The sequence below is a fragment of the Manacus vitellinus genome, unplaced genomic scaffold (genome assembly GCF_001715985.3).
Source record: "Manacus vitellinus isolate BGI_N305 unplaced genomic scaffold, ASM171598v3 scaffold_27_pilon, whole genome shotgun sequence".
Taxonomy (NCBI): domain Eukaryota; kingdom Metazoa; phylum Chordata; class Aves; order Passeriformes; family Pipridae; genus Manacus; species Manacus vitellinus.
Window position 1 is genome coordinate 3,911,559 of NW_021940039.1, and position 24,844 is coordinate 3,936,402.

Below are 24,844 nucleotides of genomic sequence, written 5' to 3' on the forward strand. Positions count from 1 at the left end.
GATGGAAGCAACAGGAAAAGCAGGGGAGGCTCTGCCTGGCACCTCCAACCGCAGATTCGCCCTCCAATTTTCAGCCCTGCCTGGCTTTGAGCCATGCCTTGTGCACAGGGAGAGACAGCAGGGCAGGAGCTGGGATGGGAGGTGGTGGGTCCATCCTGGCAGCACAGGCACTGAGGAGAGGTCAGATATTTCCCCGTCGTGCCACAGTGAGGATGGGGACCCACGAGATTCCTGAGTCAGATTTCTACTCCTCCCAAGGGATAAAGATGCCAAAAAAATCCATGGCAGGCATAGCAGGAAAAGAGGGAGTAAGCTCTGGTGCCACCAATCCCCTCCACTCCAGGAGGGGCAGCTCTACCCTGGCTGAGGTGCCAACGTACCTACAAACCCCTCAATATTAACCCCACAAAAATTAAATGCGATTTTAATACGGTGTTTTGCGGCTTTATCTTTTTATAACTTAGTTTTCTTAGAGCAAATCTAATTTTTTTAAGTTGTCACCCATTTAAACACCTGTATCTAACGCTGGCCTGAAACTGGCTGACAGGGGACAGGCCAGTCCCCCACTAAAATGTCTTTGTGTGACGGCTCCTTCCAGTTCCCACCTGTGCTGTGAGAGCAAACAGAGCTACTGGGGTGAGAAAGGTGGGGTAGAGGGTGCAATTACACTGGAAATGAAACCCCCAAAATCCCAGAAAATAGACACAGAGCCTCCTGGCTCCCCAGCCCTGTGCCACCCAGGCTGGAAATGACTCATCTTCTCATAAAGCTGGTTTGCTAAGGAAGAAAGAAAAGCCCTTGCCCTGAAACAATTCCTCTGTGCTTGCCAAGCTCGGCAGGAGCAATTCACGCTGTCTCTGCTTCTCCAGAGCACCCACTGCCGGCGTCCCCCCATCTTCAGAGCTGGACCCCTGTCCCCACCACAGCATCAGGGTTTTCCCCTCCACTTCCTGCCCCATTCCATGCCATACCCTGAACAGAGAGCCACCAAACACAGCCCAGGATGGATCCCTAACCCCAGACGCTCGGATAAGGAAAGCTGCGGGTGAAAAAAAATAAAGGGGGGGAGGGGGGAAGAAAAAAAAAAAGGATTAAAAAAAAAAAAAGTCCAAGGTGGAACCGCAATGTTTATAAAATGGGTCACTGAATTATACATAAAAATATTTTCCTTGTGGATGCAATTACTTCCTGGACTTGTTATTCCACAGATGCTTAAGTTCGCCTCAAGCAACTCCAATAAATGCTTTACAGTCTGCTAGATCAACAGTAGCAGCGCTGGAGCGGATTGAGCAGCGCTGGTTCAAATTTGTCAGAAAACCACACAGTGTTTTCATGCGCACGTTTTAGAAACCCAAACAAAATGATTCCCAACCGTCGTGCTCCCTTTCCTTGCGCTTTCTTAATGGCTTTCACATGCGCTCCTCCAGACACCACGGGCTCGGGGCACCCAAAAGCTCCGGGGAGCTCCCGGGAGGAGGCAGGGACCGAGCGGGGGTGACGCTTCCCATCACTGCTCCTTCTTGCTCCCGTGCTCTCCCGTCTCATCCTCCTGCAAGGTCTGGCTCACCCGTTAGGTACCCGGGGGCAGTGGGATGTAGAACTGGCTTAGGAGGCTTTCCCAAGGGAAATTAATTTCGGGAGCAAGGGGTCGCCCGTACCTGCCGCGGCGGCTGAGGGCAGGTGAGGGAGAGTTCAGGGGCTGGAGGGGACACGCGGCGTGTGGGGTTTAAAAGTGCAATGATGAAATCCCAAAGGAGCTGCAGCAAAGCTGGTGGGAAGGGAAAGGAGCTGAGGCCATGGCTGGATGGTCCCCATGTAGGCACAGGCTGGCTGTAACTCTCCTCCGTGGCAGGGACAAGTATTTCCATTTTTTCTCCTCTATCCATTCACAAAACTCAGAGAAACTCAAGGTGATGAAGATGCCTCAAGATTCTTTTTAATGCATGTAGGGCTTGGCCCAAAGGCCCTTGAATAAAATTCTGGTCCACCTGGTGCACCTTGAGCTCCAAAAACCTCCAGTCTCCTTCTGTTTAAGAGCAATTTAAGGTATCTAGTATCTCTTTCAGTGACCTCGAATGAGAAAGCCATTGAGGGCCGGGGTGTTGGGGACACCCCAGGATCATAGGGCAGAGCACTGTTATGCCAACAAGATAAACTAAGATCTGCCCAGGAATATTTCAGATTTATTCCAGGACTAGCAGGTGGCTGTAACAAGATTATCCTGTTTACAGATCACCAGTGGAGCAGAAATGTGCTTTCAGGTCTCTGCTTTCACTCTAAATTTCATCCACGAGATTTTCTGTCAGCAGGATAAACGGGTTAAAAGGTGCCTGCAAAAATGGACTTATAAGAAACTCCTGTTCTCCTGCTTTGGGGACACAGCTGCCTGCCATTCCCTCTTGTATGAGAATCCCAGCTCATCTTTGCCTTTTTATAGGCTACTGCAGAAATCCTGCTACCCTGCCATGCTTCTCTGCCAGTGGCCAGGGATGGATGGCAGCTGGACACCAGCCCACCCACGGCAGTGTCACAGCTCCAGTGGGGACATGGCCTTGTCCCCATCCCTTATCCCACAGAGAGTCAGCAATGACAGACTCAGCAGGTGATGCACAGCAGGAAAGTCTCCTGGAACTGCGAGAGCATCTCCCTCCTCGATGAGGACACAAACAGGTTGCATCCCCAAACTCCCAGGATGATTTATGAGCAATCCCCACCCCACCACCGCTGGAAAATGCTTTGCCAAAGGGAAAGAGCCGGGTTTCCCTCTGCCCTTGCTCAGGATAGGGACAGAGACACGTCCCCACAGCCGAGCTGCAACTGGCGCTGCACAACCAGCACGGTGCCTTGGAAGTTATGCCAAGGGTCCTGCAGGGAATGCACTGGCCTTTTTATTGGGAATTATATCCCAGCACATCTTAATTTTCAGTTCAACTGCCGCTGAAAAGAAATATAAAATAAAACAAGCCCCAGTGGCGGGGAGGAAGAGAGGAAGAAGGAAGCACCGGGTCTGCCCAAAGCCCCGAAATAGCCACAAAAAAAAAAGTTAACATTCCTGTGCTGGATCCCAGTCAGGGGATGGAGCAATTTGAGAGATGGGGATGCAGTCACCAGCAAACGGGTGCAGGGTCTGCAGGTCCCAGAGCAAAAGCCCAGGGAAATGGCTGTGGCCAGGGGTAGGAAAAGCACCTTGCTCCTGGGGTTGGTCCCTAAATGCCATGAGCATTTTTCTTCCCAAGGCAAAGCAGCTGGGAAACACCACACAAAGGGTGACCCATAGTATGTGGGATTTCACTGTGTCTGGGCACCACCCAGCTCCGGGTTTCCAGGCCAGCGGTGCCCAGGTTGGAGGGGTCAGATCCTGCCTCAAGGTGTGTCAGTCACTGCAATTTGGGGGCAGCAGGCAGAGCAGTGCAGGGGCAGGTGCCCCCTTGGGGACAGCACAGCATCCCACGGAGCATCCCTGGTACCCACTGCCAGCCCTGACTGCAAACGTGCATCAGCTCAGGTGCCCCCCAGCTCCCAGTGTCCCACTGCAGACCCCCAGCATCCCACACAGCCCCAGCCCAGGCTCTTCCCGGCTGCTGGCACAGCTCAACCACGCTGTCCCATGCCCTGGCACCCTCCAGCCGCCCCAGCCCTCCTGATTTTGCCATTTTCCGGGCGCTGGAGGCAGCTCCGCGCCGGCGAGGGCTCCAATCTGTTCCTCATTAGGAGGGGCAGACAGCCCAGCGCGGGAGTCTGAGCCCTAATCTCCTTTCCAGTTGGTATCCGTCAGCAGATGTACAACAAGTGGTGGGATATTTTAGCGGGCATGTGTGGGACAGAGCCATTGGCTTTTTTTTTTTCCAGCTGGGAGCAGGGGGGGTGGATAAAATGCCGTGGGCTCCAGCCGAGGTTTTGCCGGACGACAGGTCCCGGCAGCGCCTCGGCTGCCAACCCCGCTCCGCCGGCGCGGGGGTTTATTTTACCAAAGGTCTTTGTTGGAAGAAGCGGTGATGAAGTTAACAGCCTGTGAGCCATAATTGGCTCACATTAAATCGAGGAAATGATATGTTTTGTTTTGCCCTTTTTTTCTTTTTTTTTTTTTTCTTTTTAAATCATATTAAACTGGCAAAAAAAACCCGCACGGAGCCAAGGCAGGAGCAAGGCAGGAATTTCAGGGGGGAGATTTGTGTCCCGAGCTAAACTACAGAAATTTAGTCCTTGCCATCAAAGGAAAAGCAACTTTGCTTCAAAATGCCCAGCAGAAATGGGCAAGGAAAAGGGGATCCAAAAAAAACCCCAGGTTGTGGCATCGCAACAGGCACCAATTCAAAGCCTGTCCCAGCAGCTCAAGAATGTCAATTGGAGGTACAAAAAAAAAAAAAAAAAAAGATTTCTTTCAAAAAATTCTTCTTGAAAGTCATTTTATTTACCTTGCCACCTTTCAACCAACACAGGGTGTCAAAAACCTTTGGAAGTACTGGATATTTCAGAAATGAACCTTTCCTGGGCTTGTTCTTAAAGTTTGTTTTTAGCCCCTGGGGCTACATCCTGGATGTGAGCTGAGCTGGGTGAGGGCAGAATCGTCCTCCCAAGCTCACAAGTCATGGGTGGGATAATGCCAGTCCCTCAAGCCTGCCCTGCAGACATCCTTGCAGGACTCAGCTGGATTCCCATGGATACTGCCACAGTCACTGTGGTGCAGTCCTGTGCTCACTCATCCTGGATCAGCACTGGGCACTGAGAGCCATCAGGGCTCATCCCAGCAGCCACACCCAAGCCCACCCTCCCCAGTGCTGGGTTTTGGGGAAAATCTCAGCTGTTTCCCAGGGCTGACCCATCCAAAAGCACCCTGCTTTCATGCAGCATCACTGCACAGGTGACCCCAACCACAGCATCTAAGCAGGGCAAGACACAGATCTAAGGGGTTGCAAGGACAACCAGGGGCCAGCTCTGAGCACTGCTGGCTGCATCCCTCCCTCTCTGAGGAGCCACCACAGCCCTGGGGGAATTCAGGCTCCAGAAGAGCATGGCCCTGTTCTGCCCTGACACTGCTCACACCCAAAAGCTGCCAGAGAAGACACAGCAAGTGACAAAGCCACCAGATGGCATGGGAAGGGCTGGAAACCCACGACCTGCCCCCAGGTCACCTTTTTATCCACTGAGTTTCACTTGTACCCACAGGCACTGGAAGTTGTAGGTCACAAGATTTCACATGACCCAAAAAAAAACCCCACGAGCAGGTAAAAATATCCCACTTCTGGTAAATCCCCTGCCCAGCCAAAGATCATACATGTGTCTTCCAGCCCATCCCAGGTTAGCCAGGTCGGAAGTGGGACACCAAAACCACTCACTTTAAGCATGGGGAGATGAGCAACTCTTCTTTGCATGGCAACCAGGAAATCCCCCCAAATCAACCATTCTCTAACTTACAAACCAAAAAAAAAAAAAAAAAAAAATACTCACAGGGGAAAATTCTAATTTTGTTTGGAAATGTCATTTCCAAACGGCACATGAGAAATCACGCTCTGACCCAGCCTTGCTGACAGGCAGATATTTATCCCCACAAAATTTCCACATAAACCCATCACTTTTGTCAGTAGGTCTGGACACCGGGAGCAGAGTGGGAAGGCAGCAAGAGGGGAGCCAAGAGGCACAGGGAGCAGCAGCCCTGCCCGGCGGGTCAGAGCCACAGCCACTGCGAGCCCCTCGCCCAGATCACTGCAAACAGGGCTCCTCCAGACTCATTCTGAGGCAAGATGCGGCGTTTTCCGACACACTCGTAGCAAGTATCTAATATATTTTTTTCAAAACTGGTTGTACCTTTTTTTCCAATACATGAAAGGCGTGCCAGCCTCTGCTCCCAAACCCCGCAGCACTCCATCATTCAGCTCCGCCTCGGAGCGGAGAGGATCCTGTCTGACACACATTTCTCAGTCTATTAGGCAGAGTTATTCCTCTGCTCTGTGTTTTGATACTTACAAAGCCATTACCATCCCTCGCATGCACATCCATCATCGGGCCTTCAAACTCCAGAAGGTCCCAAAAAAACTATTTTCCACTCACCATGCAGCCTGCCAGGCTCTGTTCTTCTACTCTGCGTTCCTTCATCCATCGAAAGACATTTCAGCAAGTTCAGAGTCCAACAAAATAAACAGATGGCAGCCTGAAAGGTGGTGATTTTCTTCTCTGTGGGGGGAGTGGGGTGAGGGTTACAGCCAGGGAAGAGCTGAGTTCTGTCTGTCTGGTTGGAAAAGCTAACCTGGGCTCCAGGTGCCAATGCCCACCAGGAGCTGGGGGTGCAGGCGTTGCTGTGCAAAGCTATGGGGTCCTGGAAAGCTGTGGGGGCAGCAGCCATAGATGCCTCTTGGGCTCAGAGTCCCCCACTTCCACATGCACCAGCCTCAGGGGTGCATCCAGCACGGTGCCAGCTCCCACCAAGCACACACCATCCCTCCATGTGCCTCCAGCCACCCCCTGGATGGCTCTGGAAACTTAGCACATGCTGCTTAGCAAAGAGATGGTTCACCATCGTACCTCTGCACTGCCCTGGTGGCTCCCTATCCCCAAAATCACCCACGTGCACCCACAGACCCCAAAATCACCCACGTGCACCCACAGAGCAGCACCGTGCTGCAAAACATCAGCTCTGCTCCAGCCTCAGGAGATGTGGGCGATGCAGAGAGAACAATCCCTGCCCCAGCCCAGGGCAAACCAGCCCCGGGGCTGCCAGGACCTGATGCAGGCACTGGGTGTTATTGCATCCTGACCCAGCAATCACCAGCTCAGACACACGGGAAGATTTATGAAACAATGTGGCCAGATGAGCGATAGAGACGAACAGCCCTGAGGAGTGACTGATTTCTCCCCCACAAGAGGAATAGAAATTAATTTATGAATTGGGTTAGTTAAGTTGCCAAGTGGCTTTGATGCCATTTATTTTTTTGCATATGTTCATGATCTATCTCACAGCTGTCGGGGGGGAGGAAGGTCCTGGGGAGCCCGAGCAATGCATCACTCCAGACGAGGCAGCCAACAGCACTCAACAAAACCAGATTACCCTTTAATCGGCCACAGGCTGGTCTGCTCTTTCCCAAAGTGGGCACCTCCTCCCTCCCCAGTTCACCCTCAAACACCTGGAGCCCTGTTACCTGCTGCAGAGGTGGGGAATGGGGCAGAAGGCACTTCCCTGAGCTGATGGTCAAGTACAGCCCACCAGAGACAACGGTGACACAGTCTTCTTTCACCTTACCCACCTTTGTGAGTTTTGGTAGGACTCACAGCAGGTCAGGACAGTCCCCAGGGAGATTTGGAGCAGGGACAGGATGGTGGGTGCTTTATTCCTTACCAAGACTGCACTTTTAGAAAGAAAACACAGAAGGCAGAGTGAGGATGTGGTGCAAGGACCTGTTACACCACACCTGAGGGACCCCCCTTGCCTGAGGGGACACTGAGGGACAGACCTGTCTGGGGGCTCAGCCCTGAGCTGAGATCAGTGCAGGCTCTGGCTCCCCCTGAGCCTCCTGGTGTTACAGGTGCTTGGAGGTTTTTCAAGAAACAAAGTAATTTCCTGCTTGAAGCAGTTGACAAATCTGCACAGAAACTGGATAACCCTCCACATTTCAGGGAGATCCGACTGCTCCAGCTCAGGGCTGCAAAACCATGCAGTGGGAGCAGACCCAGGCTCATGGAGCAAAGTGGATGCTAGAGATGTGACCAATGGCATCTACTGATGGAGGGGGATTCCAGGGTACATGGACCAGCTCCAGGTCTGTTGTGACATCCTTGCTTAGGCCAACACTGTGTTGGAAATTTTTTGGATGAGCTGGCCTGCCACCCAGATATCCCCCCCAGTCCATGACCTTTCTTCCTGCGGAGAAATCAGAGCCCCGAGTGCCTGAGTCAGCTGTAAATCCCCAGCATGGATCAGGCAGTAAGGGCAGCACTTGGTTGCAGAAGGGGAACCAGTTTGCACAGAGGGAAGATGTAGCAGGTCCTGACTGACACTGAAACATCAAGCTCCCACACAGGCTTGGGGGTGCAGAAACCATCTAGGTGGTCCCAAAAACACTGGGGACCAAGGTGCATGATGGAAACAAAAGGTGCACTGCAGTAGTTCAGGGAAATACATCTTTTGCTAATTAAATCCCAGTGGCTTTGGCCAGTAGGTTCAAAGCCAGCAGGGTCCAAACTATCCCCTTTCCTACAGGGTGAGTTTGGACCTTGCTGCCCCCCAGGACCTGCAGATGTCCCAGCACAATGCTGCCCCCAGAGCCCTGTGGGGTTGGGAGGATCAGGGTGAGGGGGCAAAGGCACCCATAAGGTGCCTGAGGCCCCTGGTAGCTACACCCAGTGCAGCAGAGGTCCCACTGTCCCCTTGTAAAGTGAAGGAGCATTTTACCAGTCTAACAGTTCCTCAAGGGGAGGGACGTGGCCTTAGCAAAGGGACATTTCTGCTGGTGAAAACAGTTCTGCAAGGATTGTCCCTGCAAATGCCACTGCAGTGACGGGGTTTGGTGTCAATGCAGTCACAGGGTGAAGGCTTCAGGGCACCATTGTCACCCCGTGGTACCATTGTCACCCCGTGGCCCTTTTCCTGCTGGTTTTCCGGCCCCCCCGAGTTTCCTCTCTGGGGGCAGCCAGGCTCGAGCCCACGAGGCACAGATTTCTCTGATTAGGCAAGGCCAGGCAGCCTCTCCCCTTTCGTTTTCAGCTGCCTCTTCCTCCCCTTCCCCGTGGGCAGCCCCAGCATCCGCCCCGGGCGCAGCAGCACCGGCACCACAACACGCACCAGGCACTGCCATGGATCCGAGTGCTCGGGAGCCCCTCGTGAGGAAAACGAGCTCCTCGTACCAGACCTTCCCCGAGAGCAGTGTCAGGAGGCTCGACAAGGAGTACCTGCGGTAAGGGCCAGGCTGGAGCCACAGGGGGGGCTGTAGGTCACGGTTGTGCCCCCCATCCCGAGGGCACTGGGGGCAAGAGCTGTTTCATGGTGCTGCCCCTCCCGAGCTGCCTTGAGATGGGGTCTCATCCTGACCACGGGGGTGCGGTGCTGGATGAGCCCACTTGGAAGACCGATGGGTTCGTGTGCTTTGGGGCTGCAACCCCCATGGGAGCATGAGGTCCTGCTGGGGGGGCACGGGGGGCTTTGAAAGAACCTTCTCCCTGCTCTGCCGGGACGAGCCAGCTGCCAGCTGGGTCTGTGGGGCCACCCAGCTCCAGCTTCTGCTTTTCTTGATTTGTTGAACCCGCTGAGCACTGCCTGGCACAGAGGGAAGGATCAGCGGTGCCCAGGGGAGACAATGTCCCGCTACTCACCACACAGCAGGAGCTCAGAGAAACCCCACCAGCCCGGGGCCGTGCAGAGGCATTCCCCGGGAAAATCCCTCCACGGTGTCACGAGAACCTCAACAAAGGCTGGGGGAAGCTGCAGGATAGAATTTAAGTTTCTGCTGGGTGGAATAAGGGCGCTCAACACATCCTTCTCTCTCCGCCCCTCCCTCAGGAGCCTCCACAATAAGCGGCTCTACCTGGCCGTGTTCGCCGCTGTCCTGGGGAACTTCAGCTTCGGCTTCGCCCTGGTTTACCCCTCGCCCGTCATCCCTGCCCTGGAGGCTCATCCCAGCCCCGCGCTGAGGCTGGACCAGCACACAGCGCCCTGGTTCGGGGTGAGGAGCGGGGCTGTCCCTGCCGGGGCGTGGGGCAGGGCCGGGGGTTGTGCGGGGGCAGCCCGGTCTCACCACAGCCCCTCTCGGTGCCCCCGCAGTCGGTGTTCACGCTGGGAGCGGCGGCGGGGGGGCTCAGCACCATGATGCTCAACGACTGCCTGGGCCGCAAGCTCAGCATCATGTTCTCGGCGCTGCCCTCGGCCGTGGGATACGCGCTGATGGCCAGTGCCCAGGGCGTCTGGATGCTGCTGCTGGGCCGGGTGCTGACGGGCTACGCCGGCGGGGTGACCTCCGCCTCCATCCCGGTAACGTGCCGCGGGAGGGAGTTTGCCAGGGGATCGCAGGGCGGGAGATGCCGCGGTGCTGTAGCTGAGGCACCGGCACAGCTCCAGGGCTGTGGCTCGGAGAACGGGGACGGCGGCGGGGCAGCAGGTTGGCAGCCCCGGCGTGGCCAGCCTGGGGCGGTGTTGGAATTTCTTGCCTGCAGAAAAGCAAAGGCAGGTCCTAATTCCCTGAGGTTATTTCCTCCCAGACATCGCCCTCGTGTTTCGTGCAGAGCGGAAGGCAAGGATTGAGTAACACCAAGGCACCTCTTTCCAGTAACACAGTCCAAGCACTTCTCCCGTGCCGGGGGGAGGGAGGGAAGTGGCGGTGCCGCTGGACCACTCAGGTCTCCGCCCCAAGAGGGCAATTTTCCAGCAATTTGGGTTTCCCTTGGCCACGGCAAGGTGACAGAGGGCAGGCTTGGGGGGTGACAAGTGGATGTTGCGGCTCTGTAAAGCGTGTGTTGTCCCTCTGCAGGTTTACATCTCGGAGATCTCCCACCCCGGGGTCAGGGGCATGCTGGGTGCCTGCCCTCAGATCATGGCAGTGCTGGGCTCCCTCGTCCTGTATGCCCTGGGCAAGTATCTCAGTGTTCAGGGGGCAGGAAACCCTCAGTGGGACTGCAGGGAAGGGGAGTTTAAAATAAACAATTTTCTCAGCTAATTGATGGATTCTTCCCCTCACACCCACCACCACAGGGGTGCTGAGGGGGTCTGGACAGGGTCACCCACGTGCACCTTTCACTGGTGTGTGTGCTCAGAGGGGTAAATCCATAACCCACATGGACCCATGGCCATCACTGTACCTGCAGACCCCGGTCCTGCTGAGGTTTTGCCAGGGCTGAAGGGCAGCACAGAATGACCTGTGTGTGCATCAGCTGCCACCACATGCCCTGGTTGGTGCAGGATCTTGCTGGATCCCCAAAGATTTGGGAGAGCTTGCTGGAGTTTCCCCATATCATACAGCTGGAAATGCTGCTTTTCTAGGAGAAAATATTATTATTATTATTAGTTTTCCTGCTGGATTTACTAAATAATTGGAGTGCCCAGGTGGAGGCAAGGCCGGGACACCCATCCCTGTGTGCTTTCCCCCCTAACTGTTCTGCTCTGGCAGGGCTGGTCCTGGACTGGCGCTGGCTGGCTGTCGCCGGGGAGGTGCCGGTGCTTGTCATGATCATCCTGCTCTGCTTCATGCCCAACTCTCCCCGGTTCCTGCTGTCCCAGGGGAAGGAGGAGGAGGCCCTGGGATCCCTGTGCTGGCTGCGGGGCAAAGACACAGACTATGCCCGGGAATATGAGCAGATCAAGGACAGCGTGAGGAAGCAGGTGAGGAGGCTCAATGCCAGCACAGGGAAATGTAACATGAAAACTGCAAAATCCATCCTTTGGGCAACTCCTAAGCCATCCTCTGGGTGCCCCAGCGGTGCTCAGAGGCGCTATCACTTTGGGTTTCTGGCTTTGTCCCCTCCAGAGCCGTCGTGTTTCCTGTGCTGAGATCAAGGACCCCTTCCTTTACAAGCCCATCCTGATTGCGGGGGTAATGAGGTTCCTGCAGCAGCTCTCGGGTGTCACCTGCATCCTCGTGTACCTGCAGTCAATATTCAAGAAAACATCCGTGATCCTGGTGAGCCCTGGGGTTCAGCCCCTGCTCGGGCTGCCTCGGCTGCAGTGATGGTTGCCCAATGCTCCAAGTCCCCTACAGACATAAGATCCCAACTTGAAAGCCTTTTTTAAAGCACCTGGTTGGCAGCAATTGCCAAGCACCTGCCCTGCAAGAGGCTGCGTGAGGATGGGGAGCAGGACTGGCCCTACTCTCTCCCTGCTCTCCTCCTCTGAGCTTCAGGCATATCTTCTCAGTTTCTTACAAGGAGAACAGCTTTGACCAAGTCATCAGCCAGGTCAAGGCAGCACCTGTAGGAATTTTCCCTTTCCCTGGCTGTCCCAGCTCAGCTTCTCCCTCATTTTTTTGCAGAAACCAGAGTATGATGCAGCTCTTGTTGGCCTGGTACGTCTGTTCTCGGTGGCGATCGCTGCCGTGTCGATGGATAAGGCTGGGAGGAAGATTCTTCTCTTTGTATCAGGTATGTCTCCCTCCCACTGTTGTGCAAAGGAAGCTCTTATTTAAGGATTTCCAGGAGCTCTGCAAACATGCAGGAGGCAAAACTTCAGCCCTACGGGACTCAGCAAGGGAGGTGGGGAGGTTTCTTTCCCTTGGTGGCTCAGCTCCTCAGCAGAGGCTTTTTCAGGAGCCCAGTCCTTGGCATAGAGGGGATCACTCACCCATTGTTCCCACTTTGCCATTGTGTCTCTCCACAGCTGGTGTCATGTTGGTCTCCAACCTGACCATGGGGATCTACATCCACTTCATGCCAGCTTCTCACAACAGCACCATTGCCAACCAGACCCTGGTGAGCTCTGCCAGCCTTCCTGCTGAGCCAACCAACTACATCACCCTCATCCCCCTCCTGGCAACCATGTTCTTCATAATGGGTAGGTGCAGAGAGCCCAGGACCCTCAGCACAGGGCTGGGGACCAGCTGGGGGGATGCTTCTCATCTGAGGCTTGGGGATACAGAGCAAGGAGATTGGGTTTGGAGTTGGAAGGCAGGCAGACGACCCTGAAGATAAACAAAGATGGCAACTGAAGTTGCTTTGAGGACTGACAGCAGGAGTGGGGGAGATAATGATTGCTGGGGTTGCAGGGCAGGATTTCACAGGGCTCTTCTGCACTCCTCAGTGAGCTTCAAAGCCTCAACAGCCTCACCTTACCCTCCTCCCCTCCAGGTTATGCCTTGGGCTGGGGCCCCATCACCTGGCTGCTGATGTCGGAGATCCTCCCTCTGAAAGCCCGAGGGGTGGCCTCGGGCCTCTGTGTCATCGTGAGCTGGCTGACAGCCTTCACCCTGACCCAGTTCTTCCTGCCAGTCGTGGTGGGTACTGCCCAGGGGGGCGTCCAGCAGCCCCTCCTCGGCCCCTCTCTGCACCAGCTCACGCCTGCCTTCTGTCCCCCCTTCCAGAACGCCTTCGGCCTCGAGGTGCCCTTCCTGTTCTTCGCCGTCATCAGTGCTGGGAACATCTTCTTCACGGGCTGCTGCGTCCCCGAAACCAAGGGCAGGTCCCTGGAGCAGATCGAGGCCTTCTTCAGGACTGGCCGGAGGTCGTTCCTGAGGTAGGAGCTGCCACCACCAGCCGTGCCAGGCTGCCCGTCCACAGGCTCGAGGGCAAAGCAAACGTGGTGCTGCTGGAGGGGGAGGCTGGAGCTCCCTGTGCCGGCGCTGGGACAGGAACAGGCGGCAAGGATCGTCTGGCTTTGGGTGCAGAAGGTGCCAGCTGGAACTTTACCTTCTCTTCCCGTCGTTCAACACTACCTGTTGCTCTCTGGGCAACGTGTCAATCTGTGGATGGGGCCGGGGAACCAGTGCCAGGGTGGAGATAAAGGTGTCCTGGAAAATAAAGGCGAGGCTGTGGACAGGAGAGCACGGACATCCTTTGCTCAGCAGCCACCAAAGCAGCCTGAGAGCCTGAGGGTTTGGCTGGAGCAGAGTTTACAGCTGGAGCCGTTCTGGCAAAAGCTCATCGTGTAGTTGCAAGAATAAAACAGTTTTGCCTCCAACTGCAAGACGTTGCCTTGATTTGTGGAGAAGAGAGCTGCTGGTGGGTGGGACAGGAGAGGCAGAGCAGGACTGTGGCAAGGGGAGCACAGCAGCCTGCAGCTTCTGCATGAGTCTTGTGTACTCAAGGACTGTGAAAGAGGCAGAGCCAGGTATTTTGTATAAAAAGCTGCCACGTTTTTATTGCTCTAAAAACACACATTACACTAGAAGCCTAATGAACAGGACCAAATACAGTTCACAAAGAAAATCCAGGACAAAAGAACAGGAACAGACAAACATTCAGCTGTAGTGCAAGTGATACACTGTAGGAAAGACACAGTGAGTACTGACAACACTTTGTAAGGGGGTGGGTCCTTCCCACCCCAGGGTTTTACTCATCCACAAAGAGGAAGGTGGATGTGCCTCCATCACAGTTGTGTGGAGCCTCCCCCTCCATCACTTTGAGATTTCAGCTGCATAGTCAGGAGCAAATTGCTCTTACCCCTTTCCTGTGTGTCCTGCAAGATTAAGGTCTTTTTTCAATTATCTTTTAGAGCCTAACCCTGGGTAAAACACAGCTGCAGGAGGAGGTTATGACGCTGAGGAACTAATGGCCTTGCTGAGTCTCACATCCAACCTAACTCCTCCCAGAAGGGCAGAAAAACAAAGACTGAGCTGGGAGATGATGTGCCCAGGCATTTGTCCAACCTCCTGAAATGCACTTGGCACCCCGAGGGCTGGTGGAGATGCCTGTGCCCTCCCATTCTCGGAACATTAAACCTGCTGCCACAAGGAAGCAGGGGGTAAAACAGCACCCGTGACCCAGCCCTTAAGATATGCCAGTTGGCATTTAGATCTCCTGCAGCAGGTGGTGAGAGAAATCACCTAAGAGAAGATGTGCTTTATCACATTAGCATTTAGCATTAATTTAAAGCAGCCTGGGACAGAGGAAGAGAGGTGGATTGAAATAAAAAACACAGAGAACATTCAGCATTAAACCTACCCTTTGCTGTTGAGACCCTTTTCCAGAAAGATGTTCAGCCCTGGCTGGAATCTGACTGTTTCTAAGCGTGGCCTGACTACCAGAGCTCTCAAGAGCCTCTGGTTTCCACTGACCTTCTGAAGATCAGGATCTCTGGCAGCCCTGTGCTAGAACGTTCTTTTTCTCACATGGCCGTGGACCAGGTCTTGATATCTTCAGTGAAACCCCTCCCTGAAGACAGTTGGTGTTTTTTCCCTGAGGAAAAAATGACAAACATGAATTGAGCTTCCCAGGAAGTTCAGCCTAAGGAGAAAATGCCCAAATATGAAATGAGGTTGGACTCTTCAGGTCCTGAGAGAACCTCACTGGAGAAGTATTTTCTGAGTGACCTCCTTTCTTCGGTATAGAAAGTCTGATGGTTTTTGCTACAACATTTTAGAGTCTGAGAAATCACAGTGGCTCTTTCCAGAGGTAGAATGGTCTTTTTATTCACTGCACACACAGAGAATCAATTGGTGTTACAAAACCAGCTCCTGTCCAGAGCAGTGAGGTCTGGGTCTGCAGCAGAAAGCGAGCTCTGCTCTGCCCTTCACGCCCAGTGGGCAGCCCCAGGGGACAGGGGACACGAGTGCTGTCAGCTTCCTGGCTGAACAGGACATGGAAGAGTTGCACTCTTTGTAAATGCTCACGTGATGTAACAGGCCCTGCCAGGGGCACGTGTGCTGCCAGTGCCCAGGTGTCAACAGCTCGCTGTAGCCAATGCATCACCCACTCCTCAGCTCTCACATAACAAACTTTCTATCCCATTGTCTCCCAGAAAGCCTTTTCCAGACCTGGCAAGCAGAACCTCTTCCACAGACAGCCCGTGGATCAGCCATCCAGCCTGGATGCCACCAGCAGGGATTGGGTTGAGCCTGTAAAACCTCCAGAGCAGGGTTTGAACTTCATTTGTCCTTACACAGCTCCAGGCACCCCGAGGGTGCCTCTAAAGACAACTAATAACCACCATGCACTGTGAATGGGCATATTAACTACTGTGATGCTACTACTCTAAAGGTCCTTTCTATCTCCACAAAACAGTCTCTTGCCCACACGGAGGTGAGACCATCCACTAACTGTTGCTACAACTCTTAAAAGCCATGGGTGCTGTCACCAAGCCTGTCTGCAATGATGGCAGCATCTGGCTTGGTTTCAGCTGCATCAGACAGCCAAAATTCCCAAGAGTTCCCACTCCAGACAGGCACCTGTAGGAGTCAGCACCCTTGGAGCACAGATCTGAGACACCCCCACTTGTGGCAGGCACAGAGACACTTTAATCATTGTGGCTGAAGGCTCCAGCTTGGCTCTTACAGAAGAGTCCCTGAGGCCCATTTTCAGCTCAGAGCTGAGCTTTGCATCCCACTCACAGTGGCAGATTGGTGTAGATTGTTCACTTGCCTCAGCCCCAGGGTCAGGACCCTCTGCCACAAAACACACCATGACAGCACTGTTGGCATCCAAGGGAGCAGAGAGGGCCTGTCTGTGCCAGGGAGCCCTCCAGGTGACCTGGAGCAGCACCCACCTGCCCCAGCCCCAGGGACCACTGCTGGCCCCTGGCATCAGGACAGTCAGATGAAGGCACGAGGGTCCCACCAGTTCTGTGGCCCCTCAGACCAGCCTGCAAGTGTTACCCCAATGCCTCTGCTTTGCCTTTCACCTCCTGTCACTAAAGCTACTGTGGAACTACTCACAGAGCAAAGCAGTCACTACCAAAGACATGCTGGTAGCTACGTGCACCAGTCTGCAACATTCCTCTACTAAACACTACAGAACTCCCCAAACCCCCTGAAATCAGAGCACATGTCCTGCTCACAAGGCAGGACTCTGCCCTTGAACTCCCCAGTGGAGGTGCTGCACAGGGACACCCTGTGGAGAGCAGAGAGGCTATTCCCACTGGAGCATCCCACTGGATGTGGTGCCTTCCTCCTGCAGCACCCATCCCTGCAGGACAGACAGCACTCAGCCTCCAGCCTTTCTCAGGCCACAGCACAACCCCTCTGCTCCCCAGGGATTCAGCTGGGGCCACAAAGGGTTGTGGCAGCTCAAATACAGCAGTTACAGCCTAGTTTTCCTTCCTTCCCTCTCCCAGAAGAGGGGGAAAACACACTTTGTCAAGCCAGCGACCCAGAACAAGACAAAGGGGTCAAAGGACAACACACTTTTCAAAAGTCTAAGTAATGCTCTGAAGGCTGAAATTGGATTTTGCAGCATTCCCATTACAGCAGCCAGGGCTGTCCCTGGGTTCAGAGACCCCTGGTGAAAGAGGCAGCCCTTTGAAGGACAGGAAACAGAGCACTCCTTTCTCCTATATCCAGAGAAAATGAGTCCCACCAAAATACTGAAATAACTAGAAATAAATTATTCCCCTTTTTCCTAATCAAAAAGCAACCATGTAAAAATCAAATAAATTAAAACCCTCAGAAGAAACCGTGATGAGAAGAGGGGGGTCTGAAACAGTTCTGTGCTGCCTGGTACAAAGCAAACAGAAAATACAACATGAAAACCATTGATAGAGCCTGGAATAATGAAGCAAGACACCCCAGCTGTCCACAATGAAACGGTGCAGCCTCCTCTCTATTTGCACAGGAAGGATATTCAACCCTTCCATGCAAACCCAACTCAGGACTGATGCAAAAACAACACGAGCCCAAAGACAAAGGCTGTACCAGGCAAGCAAAGAGAAGGATGTTCACACCAGCACAAAATCCCACTTGGCTCAAGCAACAACACCCTTTTCCAGCTGAGGTACAGCAAACATTGTTTCCCTTCTGCCCCAGTAAAAGAGTGAAGCTTAAGAAAAGTGCCCTTATTAAGACAAAGAAATGAATTCTTGTAATTCAAGTAAATCACAGTAACTGCCTGCAGCTGTATCCAGAGGGAGCAGGGACTGTGCTTTGTAGGTCCCAGGATCTGCCCCAGCACCTCTGGTAGCTCCTCTGCAGAGATGGTTATTGTCTTTATGGTTTTTTTTCTAGAAGTCCTTTCCCACAAGATCAGTGCAGGCAAGGAGCTGGCAGGTCACCTCTGTCCCTCCCCACCCATCCAGAGAGCAGTTCCCAAAGGGGCACCCCCAAAAAAGGCTGCCTGTTCAGGCTGGGAAAGCAGCACTCAGAGAGCCAGCACCTCTGCAGCAAAAAGAAAAAAATATCAAAAAATTAAGGGACTGTGAGATATTTGGTTGAGGGTTGAGAAGGAGAGAGGGACCAACATGCTGAAGACTGGCTGCTGGTGTGAGAAGAGGGCACAGCCTGCCCCAGCCCCTGAGATTTCCAGGTGCTGCAGTGTCCAGGGAAATTGCAGTGTAGCAGAGAGGGGAGCAGGCACTGGGAAGGGCAGAGTGGATTTCCATATCTTCACCATCTCAGTGTCCAGGAGAGGTTACCCTGTGTGCCTCAGAGAGCCTGTCCCTCCAGGGTCCCCGTGAGCTTCTCTTCATCCATTTGCTTCTGCTGCTGGTGGATCCGAGCGTAGGAAATGGCATCTCCTCTGTGGAGAGAAGGGACAGAGTGGGGATGTGAACTCCAGGTGCCCACCATGGTGGGTACAGCCCCTGGCAGAGACATCTCCCAGCTGGGGCCCAGCTCCACTGGCTCACCCTGGCCATCTGTGCTGAGGGATGCCAACAGTGAGATGAGACTTGCTGGCCCTCTCCAACCCCCCACCAAAGCTGCTCGTTGCCCCAGAGCTGGGCCCATCCACTCAACAGCTGCAGAAAGAGGGCTGGGACCCTCAGGGCAACCTAGTCTGAACTCCAGAAGCTCAGAGCTTCAGCAAACCCTGGGGCCTTCCTCCCCAGGGCTCCGAGATGATGCCAGGGAGATTTTCTCTGGGAGCATTTACACCCGAAAGCACGGTTAGTGCAAGAGGAAAGCAGTGGCTTAGGGAGGCAGATGGGGTGAGGGCTGGAGCTCCACCTCCCCCTCCCCAAGCAGACAAACGTCTCTTACTTCTTGCCCAGCGCCGACAGACCGTAAAGGACCCCGGTGGCGAAGGCGATGGCGTTTCCGAAGAGCGTGGTCAGCGTCAGGCTGAGCACGACGGGGAACACGGCCATCCTGCAAGACAGAGGCAGCCCTCAGAGCCTGGCTGCCCTCCCCACGGGGTGCAGGGGGGCTCACCCATCACGCTGTGCCCACGTGCATCCCCACCAGGACCCCGGAGCGTCCTCACCCGCAGTAAAAAGCCGCTTTCTGCCAGGCCCGCAGCTTGTCCGCCCTGGCGGAGACGGCGTTGGCGAACTCGATGAACTGGCAGCAGAAAGGGGCTTCACACAGGAACAGGACAAAGGCGTTGAGCCTCCGGACAGAGCAAACCAGAGTTAATCCAGCCCAGAGTGGGGGTCAGCAGTGCCCCCCCAGCCCCCCAGAGACCACCTGCTCCACGCCCAAACGCAGGCAGAGGGAATGGTGAGGCTGGACCCCACGGTGCTCCCCCCCTTCTCCTTGATAATTCCCAAACCCTGGTGTTATTTTGTAATGGGTATCTGAGTATTTACCCAAAAAGACACAAAGAAATAACATAAATAGAATAAACTCAGTATCTCAACCCGCTTGGCAGAGCAAGATCTGGGAATTCCCAGAGTTTGAGGGATGTTTCGCTCCCACCCACTGCCCAAGTAGAGCAGCTCTGTCCCTTTCTCAGAGGAGTCTAATTAACAGAACCTCCCTCCCAGCAGAAAAACGAAAGGAAACCCTGCTCACATCATCCACACGCCGGCTGCGATGTTCAGGGGGTTGATGGTGACACAGTTCCAGAGACCAGCGATGGCACAGGCTGGAAAGAAAGAGGTTTTCAGTGACCACGAACACCACCCTGCGTGCCTACGATCAGCAGCCCTTGGCCAGCACCTCTAGGCACTGCAGAGAAGCACAGGAGGGTGGGTGGAAAGTTCTGATGGCCCAAAAAAAGAGCCTGGGATGCCCGGGAGAGGGTTTCTTTCCAGTTCCTCTGGCTGGGTATCCTTTTGCTCCAAGCACTTGATGTCTGAGCATGACACTTGAACAACTATTTCCCTTGTGCAGAACAACAGAGTGTTTGCTTTTACATGATTTTTACGTGCACCTGATTTTTATGTGCCAAGGAATTACTGCTTTGTCCTGGGGTGAACAAAGCAGTGCCAGCAGGCACCACCTCTGAGCAGCACAGGGACAGTTCAGCAAAAACATGACTGGCACACAAGCAAACAATAAACAGAGCAGAGGTGAACCCTGTCTCTACCACATGCTGCTGGTCCTGTGCAGCTCCTCTAGAGACGGGCAGAAAAGAGCCAAGTTTGGGTCTCTGCTAATACAAATAAAGCAGAGCCCAAAACAGCCCCAGAGCTCCTGACTCTTAACACAAGGAGAGGAACCAGGCACCAGCAACCAAGCAGAGGCTGCATCCACCTCCTTCCTGCCTCATTAAACTTGCAGAGTGTTCCTGGCACTTGATACAACCCCTTCCCTCTGCCGATGCCAGACGGCGGCCGCTGCACACCGGGAACCCGAGCCCGGGGAGGGAGGGCAGAGACACGGGCTGAGGCCACAGTAAACAACACCAGCCTGTAAAACTCCAGCTAAAATTAATTCTGTAGCCCTTAAAGGTCGTTTTGGGGATGATCAGCAGCACAGTGGAGAGCAGCACAGTCCCTCTCTGAGAACGAGACCAGCCTGGGATCGGGGATTTCAGGAGTGTCTGCTCAGGGGATCCCTCAGCAGAGCTGCTGTGAGCAGCCCTGACCTTCAAAAGCCTAGCATATGCTTGCAAGGTTTCTTTCAAGCAGTGACTGCTGAATCCTCAAAGTTCCTTTAAAAGTGGTTATCCTTATTTACCAGGCTGGGATGCAGAATTGCAGGCAATGATAGGACCGACCGAAGGTCATCCCACAAGCAAATGACCTCCCGGTTTTAGGAAACACCAAACAAGGTTAATTTCAAACATTTCCTAGAACTAATTCCACGGGACCCAAAATATTTTGGAGAATCCTGCAAGAGCAAGATCAGCTAGCAGAAATGCCAGAGGATATATTAACATCCATGCTCCAAGGGCGCTTCTCATTCTCCCCAGAGGGACAGTGTCACTGCAGAGGAAACTGAGGCACTGGGGTGGGATGATCTGCTCCAAAGCCACACATGCAAACAGCTGGAGAGCTGGAAAAGCAACGGCAAGCAGGATTGCTGGGAGCTGGGAGCAGCACAGAGAGCAGGGCACAACACCAGGGGCTCTAATTCTCTGTGGCAAACAAACCCCGGGATGCTGATGGAAGGGGAGCTCAGGGGAAGCACTGCAGGCTTGTGGCACTCGCTCTTCCCCAGGAAGGCACACTCCTGACAATAATGCTGAATGACTTTCTGGCACCTCATGATTAGCAGAGCAGCAAAACCTGTGAACTATCCCCAAAACACAGCCAGGGCTGGGGCAGGACTCTGCCTGGCTGAGCAGCACAGCAGTGTAGAGGTCCAGGCAGTTCCCAGCTGGTCTCCACCACAGAACAAACCGAGGGAAGCAGAATGTTCTTTTCCAAGCAAATTTTTGGCCTTATCCTTTTTTTTTTTTTTTTTTAATCAAGCCAACCAGGGGTTGTTTTGCCAGGGTTCTGGTTTGGTTTGGTCCTCAAACACCCCAAAACAACCCTTGAGCACTAAGTGTCCCTGCAGCAGTGTCAGCTCAGCAACCAACCCGCTTGCCAATGGACTAATGAACCAGGAAGAGCCTGAGCTGAGCATGTCCCTTTGTCAGCAGGAGCACCAACCAGCAGGAAAGGAGTCAAAGGTTTGGGATCGCAGGAACACTGCACTCAGAGGTGGCTGCCAACAGCCACAGAGGCAGATAATGAGCTGGTGACCTTGGGCCTCCCTTGCAGAGCAGCACATCCCACAGCTGCCTGGTGCATCCCTGTCCCACCGGGGCAGGATCAGCTCCTGCCTCAGCAGCCAAAGGGGGACTGAGCTGCCAAGCCAGAGATTTCTTTCTGCAAAACAGAGCCTCATGATAGGGTTAAAATGCAGACAATGCTCAGTGGCACGTAAGCTATGGAAGACAGACAGTTCTGCCATTTGTTTAACCGCTGTCCCATCTCGAATCCCTGAGGAAGCACAAATAACTGGGAGCTAAAATGAGGGGGGAAGGACACCCTTCCCCACAAAGGCTCTATTCATTTCCAGCAGCTGGTCACTGTCCTCAACACAAGCCTATTTTTGCTCCTAGAGCATTTTACAAAAGCCACAGACTCTCCTCATCCTATTACAAACAGGAACACAAGGGAGAGAAGGGACTTGGCCAAGGTCACCAAGCCAGCGTGTAAAAGAGCCAGAGACAGATCCTGAACTTTGTCTGTCTGGTTCCTGCTCCAGCCCCTGGACTTTTCTGGCTTAAGCAAGTTGTGGCTGCAGGTGTTTGCATGTGGCAGATGTTGTCTGCCTGTCTCACCTCCACTAACAAACTTTCTCTTCCTTTCAGCAGGGCGTTTTTCCTTCTGTAAGAAATAATCCAGCACCACAATCCTTGTAAATGAGTTCTGTTTTTTCATAATGAGCTTTGAGAATAGCAGCAAACTCCAGCCTTGCTGTTTTATTCATCACCCCTTCTCCAAATCATCCACCTTCAACAAGGTGATGCTGAACAAGCAGGATTTTGAAGAGGAATGTTACCAGCACGGGACACTGGTTGTCTCTTTCCACAGTCCTTCATTTCCCTGCTCATAAGGAGAGTTTGTGTTTCACTGCCTCATGAACCTCGTGGAGGGAGATAGTCAGGCCTACAGAACAAGCTGTCACTGCCCAAATTTTTGGCAATCCTGTTAAGAACCTGTCTCTTCTTCCAAAAGCTTCTTCTCCCAGACTCACCCAAATATGTAAAACTCTCGGCTTTCCTGTAAAAACAAGTCAAGAGTTCTCAGAGCTGTGAACAAAAGGTTGGAAAAATAATCCAAGCATAATTCACGCGAAGACAGAGAGGGAGGGAAAAAAAGTCTCCAGAGGCTTGCACTTTTTGAGCCCCTCGTGAGCTGCTCTAGCACGAGGTGGGCAGTGCCACCAGTGTGACCCACCCTCTCCAGCTCCTCACCCTGCATGGGACAGAACCCCCTGAGCTCTGCCTGGGACAGAACTGCAGGAAAAGCACCAGGGCTCCTGCTACAGCCCCAGCCTGTGGGAAAGACGCTGCTCCACTAAACCCCCACCTGGGACCTGCTCCACAGACACATCCCAGCTGGTGTCCTGGCCGGCGGCCGGGCCAGAAGCGCGGGGGCCTCCGGCAGGGCATGGCGAGGGGGCCGGGATGTTTGGCCCCGTCGGAGCAGCCCCACCAAATCCTGTCACACCTCCAGAATTTCAGCACCCAGGGCACGAAAGGGCACGAGCAGCACGTGTTTTGCCAGCCCGGCCAAAAAGGGCTGTCGCCAGCCTGCCCAAGGAGACGATGGCCCACAAATGTCACCTCTGAAAGCACCGTAGGCTTGTGCAGCCCTGAGGCAAGAGGCAGGCATGGGAAGGGAGAGAGGGGGATCAGATAAAATGCTACAGCTGATGGAATAAATCAGGGCTGACTGCACTGGCTGAGAAACCCTCTTGTTTAACTCGAAGTCATGGACCTGAAGCAGAAGAAATTCTCCATCCTGTGCTCTGCAGGAGATCAGACTAAGCGGTCATAACAGTCCCTCCTGCTTTTAAAGGCTATTAATCTCTCCACAGAATGTAGCAAAACAGCACTCCAGGACAGGCTGATTTCTGGCAAAGTTGCAAAGACTCTTTCCCTGGGAAAATTTTTTTCAGCAGCAGGTAATTCAGAGCGCAGCCAACTCGCTCTGCTGTCTGCAGCTCTGTTCTCAGTGTCCTACCAAACCCCTTAAAAACACACAACACAAACCAAGTCCATTATTCACCTTCAAAAAACCCCACAGGCAGGGCCTGTGCAATCAGCAATAGAAGCGATGGGAAACACACTCCAACGGTCAGGATGGGGAAAGAAAATAAGTTGCAGGAACATATAAACACCCAAAAGTCAAATAAGATGAACCAAACCCTGTGGCCCTCCTTCCAGCCCTGACCTGACCCTGCTGAGCACGAGCACCCTGACCCTGGTGCTTGCAGTAAAATCTCATTTATCTGCCCACAGCCCTCCCCTGCAGTACCAGGGGCTCAGCTGCTGCTCCCATCACTTCCAGGGAGTGCTGTATCCAAGAAGAAACTCAAGGATTTGCAGTTCCCCCCCACCGTGATGTCCCTTTCTCCCAGGTGCCAAAGTTCAGGTTCGGTGAGCACAAAGCACATCCCTCGTGGGCAGCTACAACTATCCCTCCTCAGGCACAGCCACCGCTCCTCCTCCTACCCAAAAAAGCAGCACACGAGTGTCCAGAGCAGACACAAACCCATAACCCCAAAAGGCTTTCGTGGCACGACCCCCCTGCACCAACAAGACCCCAGACAAGAGGTGGCAGGACCCCGGACACACGCGCTTTCTCATGCAGCAACAGCGCCCAGGGGGAACCTCTGGCTGCGAGGGAAGGGGATACTTACACATGCCCCCGATGACCCCGGCAATCCTGCAGAGCCACCTGTACCACCAGGTCATGCCATCATCGGCGGAGGGAGCCGCTGGCTCAGGGGCTGCTGCTGGGAACTGCTCATCCTGAGCGCTCATCTCCCCCCTGCTCCGGGGGGCTCACGGGGCAGCCCCCCCGCTCCCCACCTGAGCCCCGGCAGCGCAGGATGCCCGCCCTGCAGGTGACACCCCCTGTGCCCCTCCAGGACACCCCCTACGCCCAGCCCCGTGCTGCTGGCCTGTCCCGCGCCCCCATGCAGGGCCGGGCCCCCCCAGGGCTGACAATGGAGGGTCTGTGCCTGCAGCAGCAGCGATGCCAGCGGAGCTGCCTCCACGTCTCCCTGCGTGTGTTGCATTCTGGGTCCCCCCCGGCAGCAGGCAGGGCTTTGGGCTTTGATGTCACTCTCATTAAAAGGCTGGTGGGCAGAGCCCGCTCTGTACATATTCATAAGCGGAGGCACAGCCGTGCACCCCCACGCCGGGGTCTGGGGGCACAGGAGCTCTGGCTCCCCTGGCAAACAGCTGGGTGTTGTTATCCCTGCAGGCAGTGTTTGCTCACCCAGAAAGGGACACGTGAATCCTTGCATTAAGGTGAATTTAACACTGTTACAAAATTCCGCCCTAGAGATAAGAGGTACAGCTCCCCTTATCGGAATGGAATCAGTGTTTTTCCCCTAGAAAATGGGAGCAGAAGTAGGGCTTTGCAAGTCAGGGGTGTCCCAGTTGGCAACCTGTTGGT

General features: G+C 54.1%; 2 protein-coding genes across 3 annotated transcripts; one reads left to right on the top strand and one right to left on the bottom strand.

Moving 5' to 3' along the window:
• Positions 1 to 8,784: 8,784 nt before the first annotated feature.
• On the top strand, positions 8,785 to 13,574 carry SLC2A6 (solute carrier family 2 member 6). Its single transcript, XM_008927208.4, has 10 exons — positions 8,785 to 8,885; positions 9,488 to 9,650; positions 9,749 to 9,955; positions 10,452 to 10,551; positions 11,088 to 11,299; positions 11,445 to 11,597; positions 11,946 to 12,054; positions 12,290 to 12,463; positions 12,757 to 12,902; positions 12,990 to 13,574. Exons 1-10 carry the CDS (start codon positions 8,785 to 8,787, stop codon positions 13,143 to 13,145), a joined length of 1,521 nt encoding a protein of 506 aa, XP_008925456.4. The 3' UTR covers positions 13,146 to 13,574.
• Positions 13,575 to 17,557: 3,983 nt separating this feature from the next.
• CACFD1 (calcium channel flower domain containing 1) lies at positions 17,558 to 24,439 on the bottom strand. Of its 2 annotated transcripts, XM_018074297.2 has the most exons (6): positions 24,081 to 24,439; positions 19,287 to 19,359; positions 18,757 to 18,882; positions 18,534 to 18,641; positions 17,969 to 18,072; positions 17,558 to 17,711 (listed from the first exon to the last, which is right to left on the bottom strand). In XM_018074297.2, exons 1-5 carry the CDS (start codon positions 24,202 to 24,204, stop codon positions 17,979 to 17,981), a joined length of 525 nt encoding a protein of 174 aa, XP_017929786.1. In that variant the 5' UTR covers positions 24,205 to 24,439; the 3' UTR covers positions 17,558 to 17,711; positions 17,969 to 17,978. The 2 variants fall into 2 exon arrangements, with proteins under 2 accessions (XP_017929786.1, XP_008925455.2); XM_008927207.3 differs by having other exon boundaries at positions 17,558 to 18,072.
• Positions 24,440 to 24,844: the final 405 nt, after the last annotated feature.

Bases quoted from the DNA above. Each gene is read 5' to 3' on its own strand.
- SLC2A6 (XM_008927208.4), top strand. From the start codon at position 8,785: ATGGATCCGAGTGCTCGGGAGCCCCTCGTGAGGAAAACGAGCTCCTCG. The intron at 11,300-11,444 runs GTGAGGAGGCTC...TGTCCCCTCCAG, and splicing joins AGGACAGCGTGAGGAAGCAG to AGCCGTCGTGTTTCCTGTGC. The intron at 12,055-12,289 runs GTATGTCTCCCT...GTCTCTCCACAG, and splicing joins GATTCTTCTCTTTGTATCAG to CTGGTGTCATGTTGGTCTCC.
- CACFD1 (XM_018074297.2), bottom strand. From the start codon at position 24,204: ATGAGCGCTCAGGATGAGCAGTTCCCAGCAGCAGCCCCTGAGCCAGCG. The intron at 19,360-24,080 runs GTAAGTATCCCC...CTTTCTTTCCAG, and splicing joins CGGGGTCATCGGGGGCATGT to CCTGTGCCATCGCTGGTCTC. The intron at 18,883-19,286 runs GTGAGCAGGGTT...CTCTGTCCGGAG, and splicing joins GCAGCCGGCGTGTGGATGAT to GCTCAACGCCTTTGTCCTGT.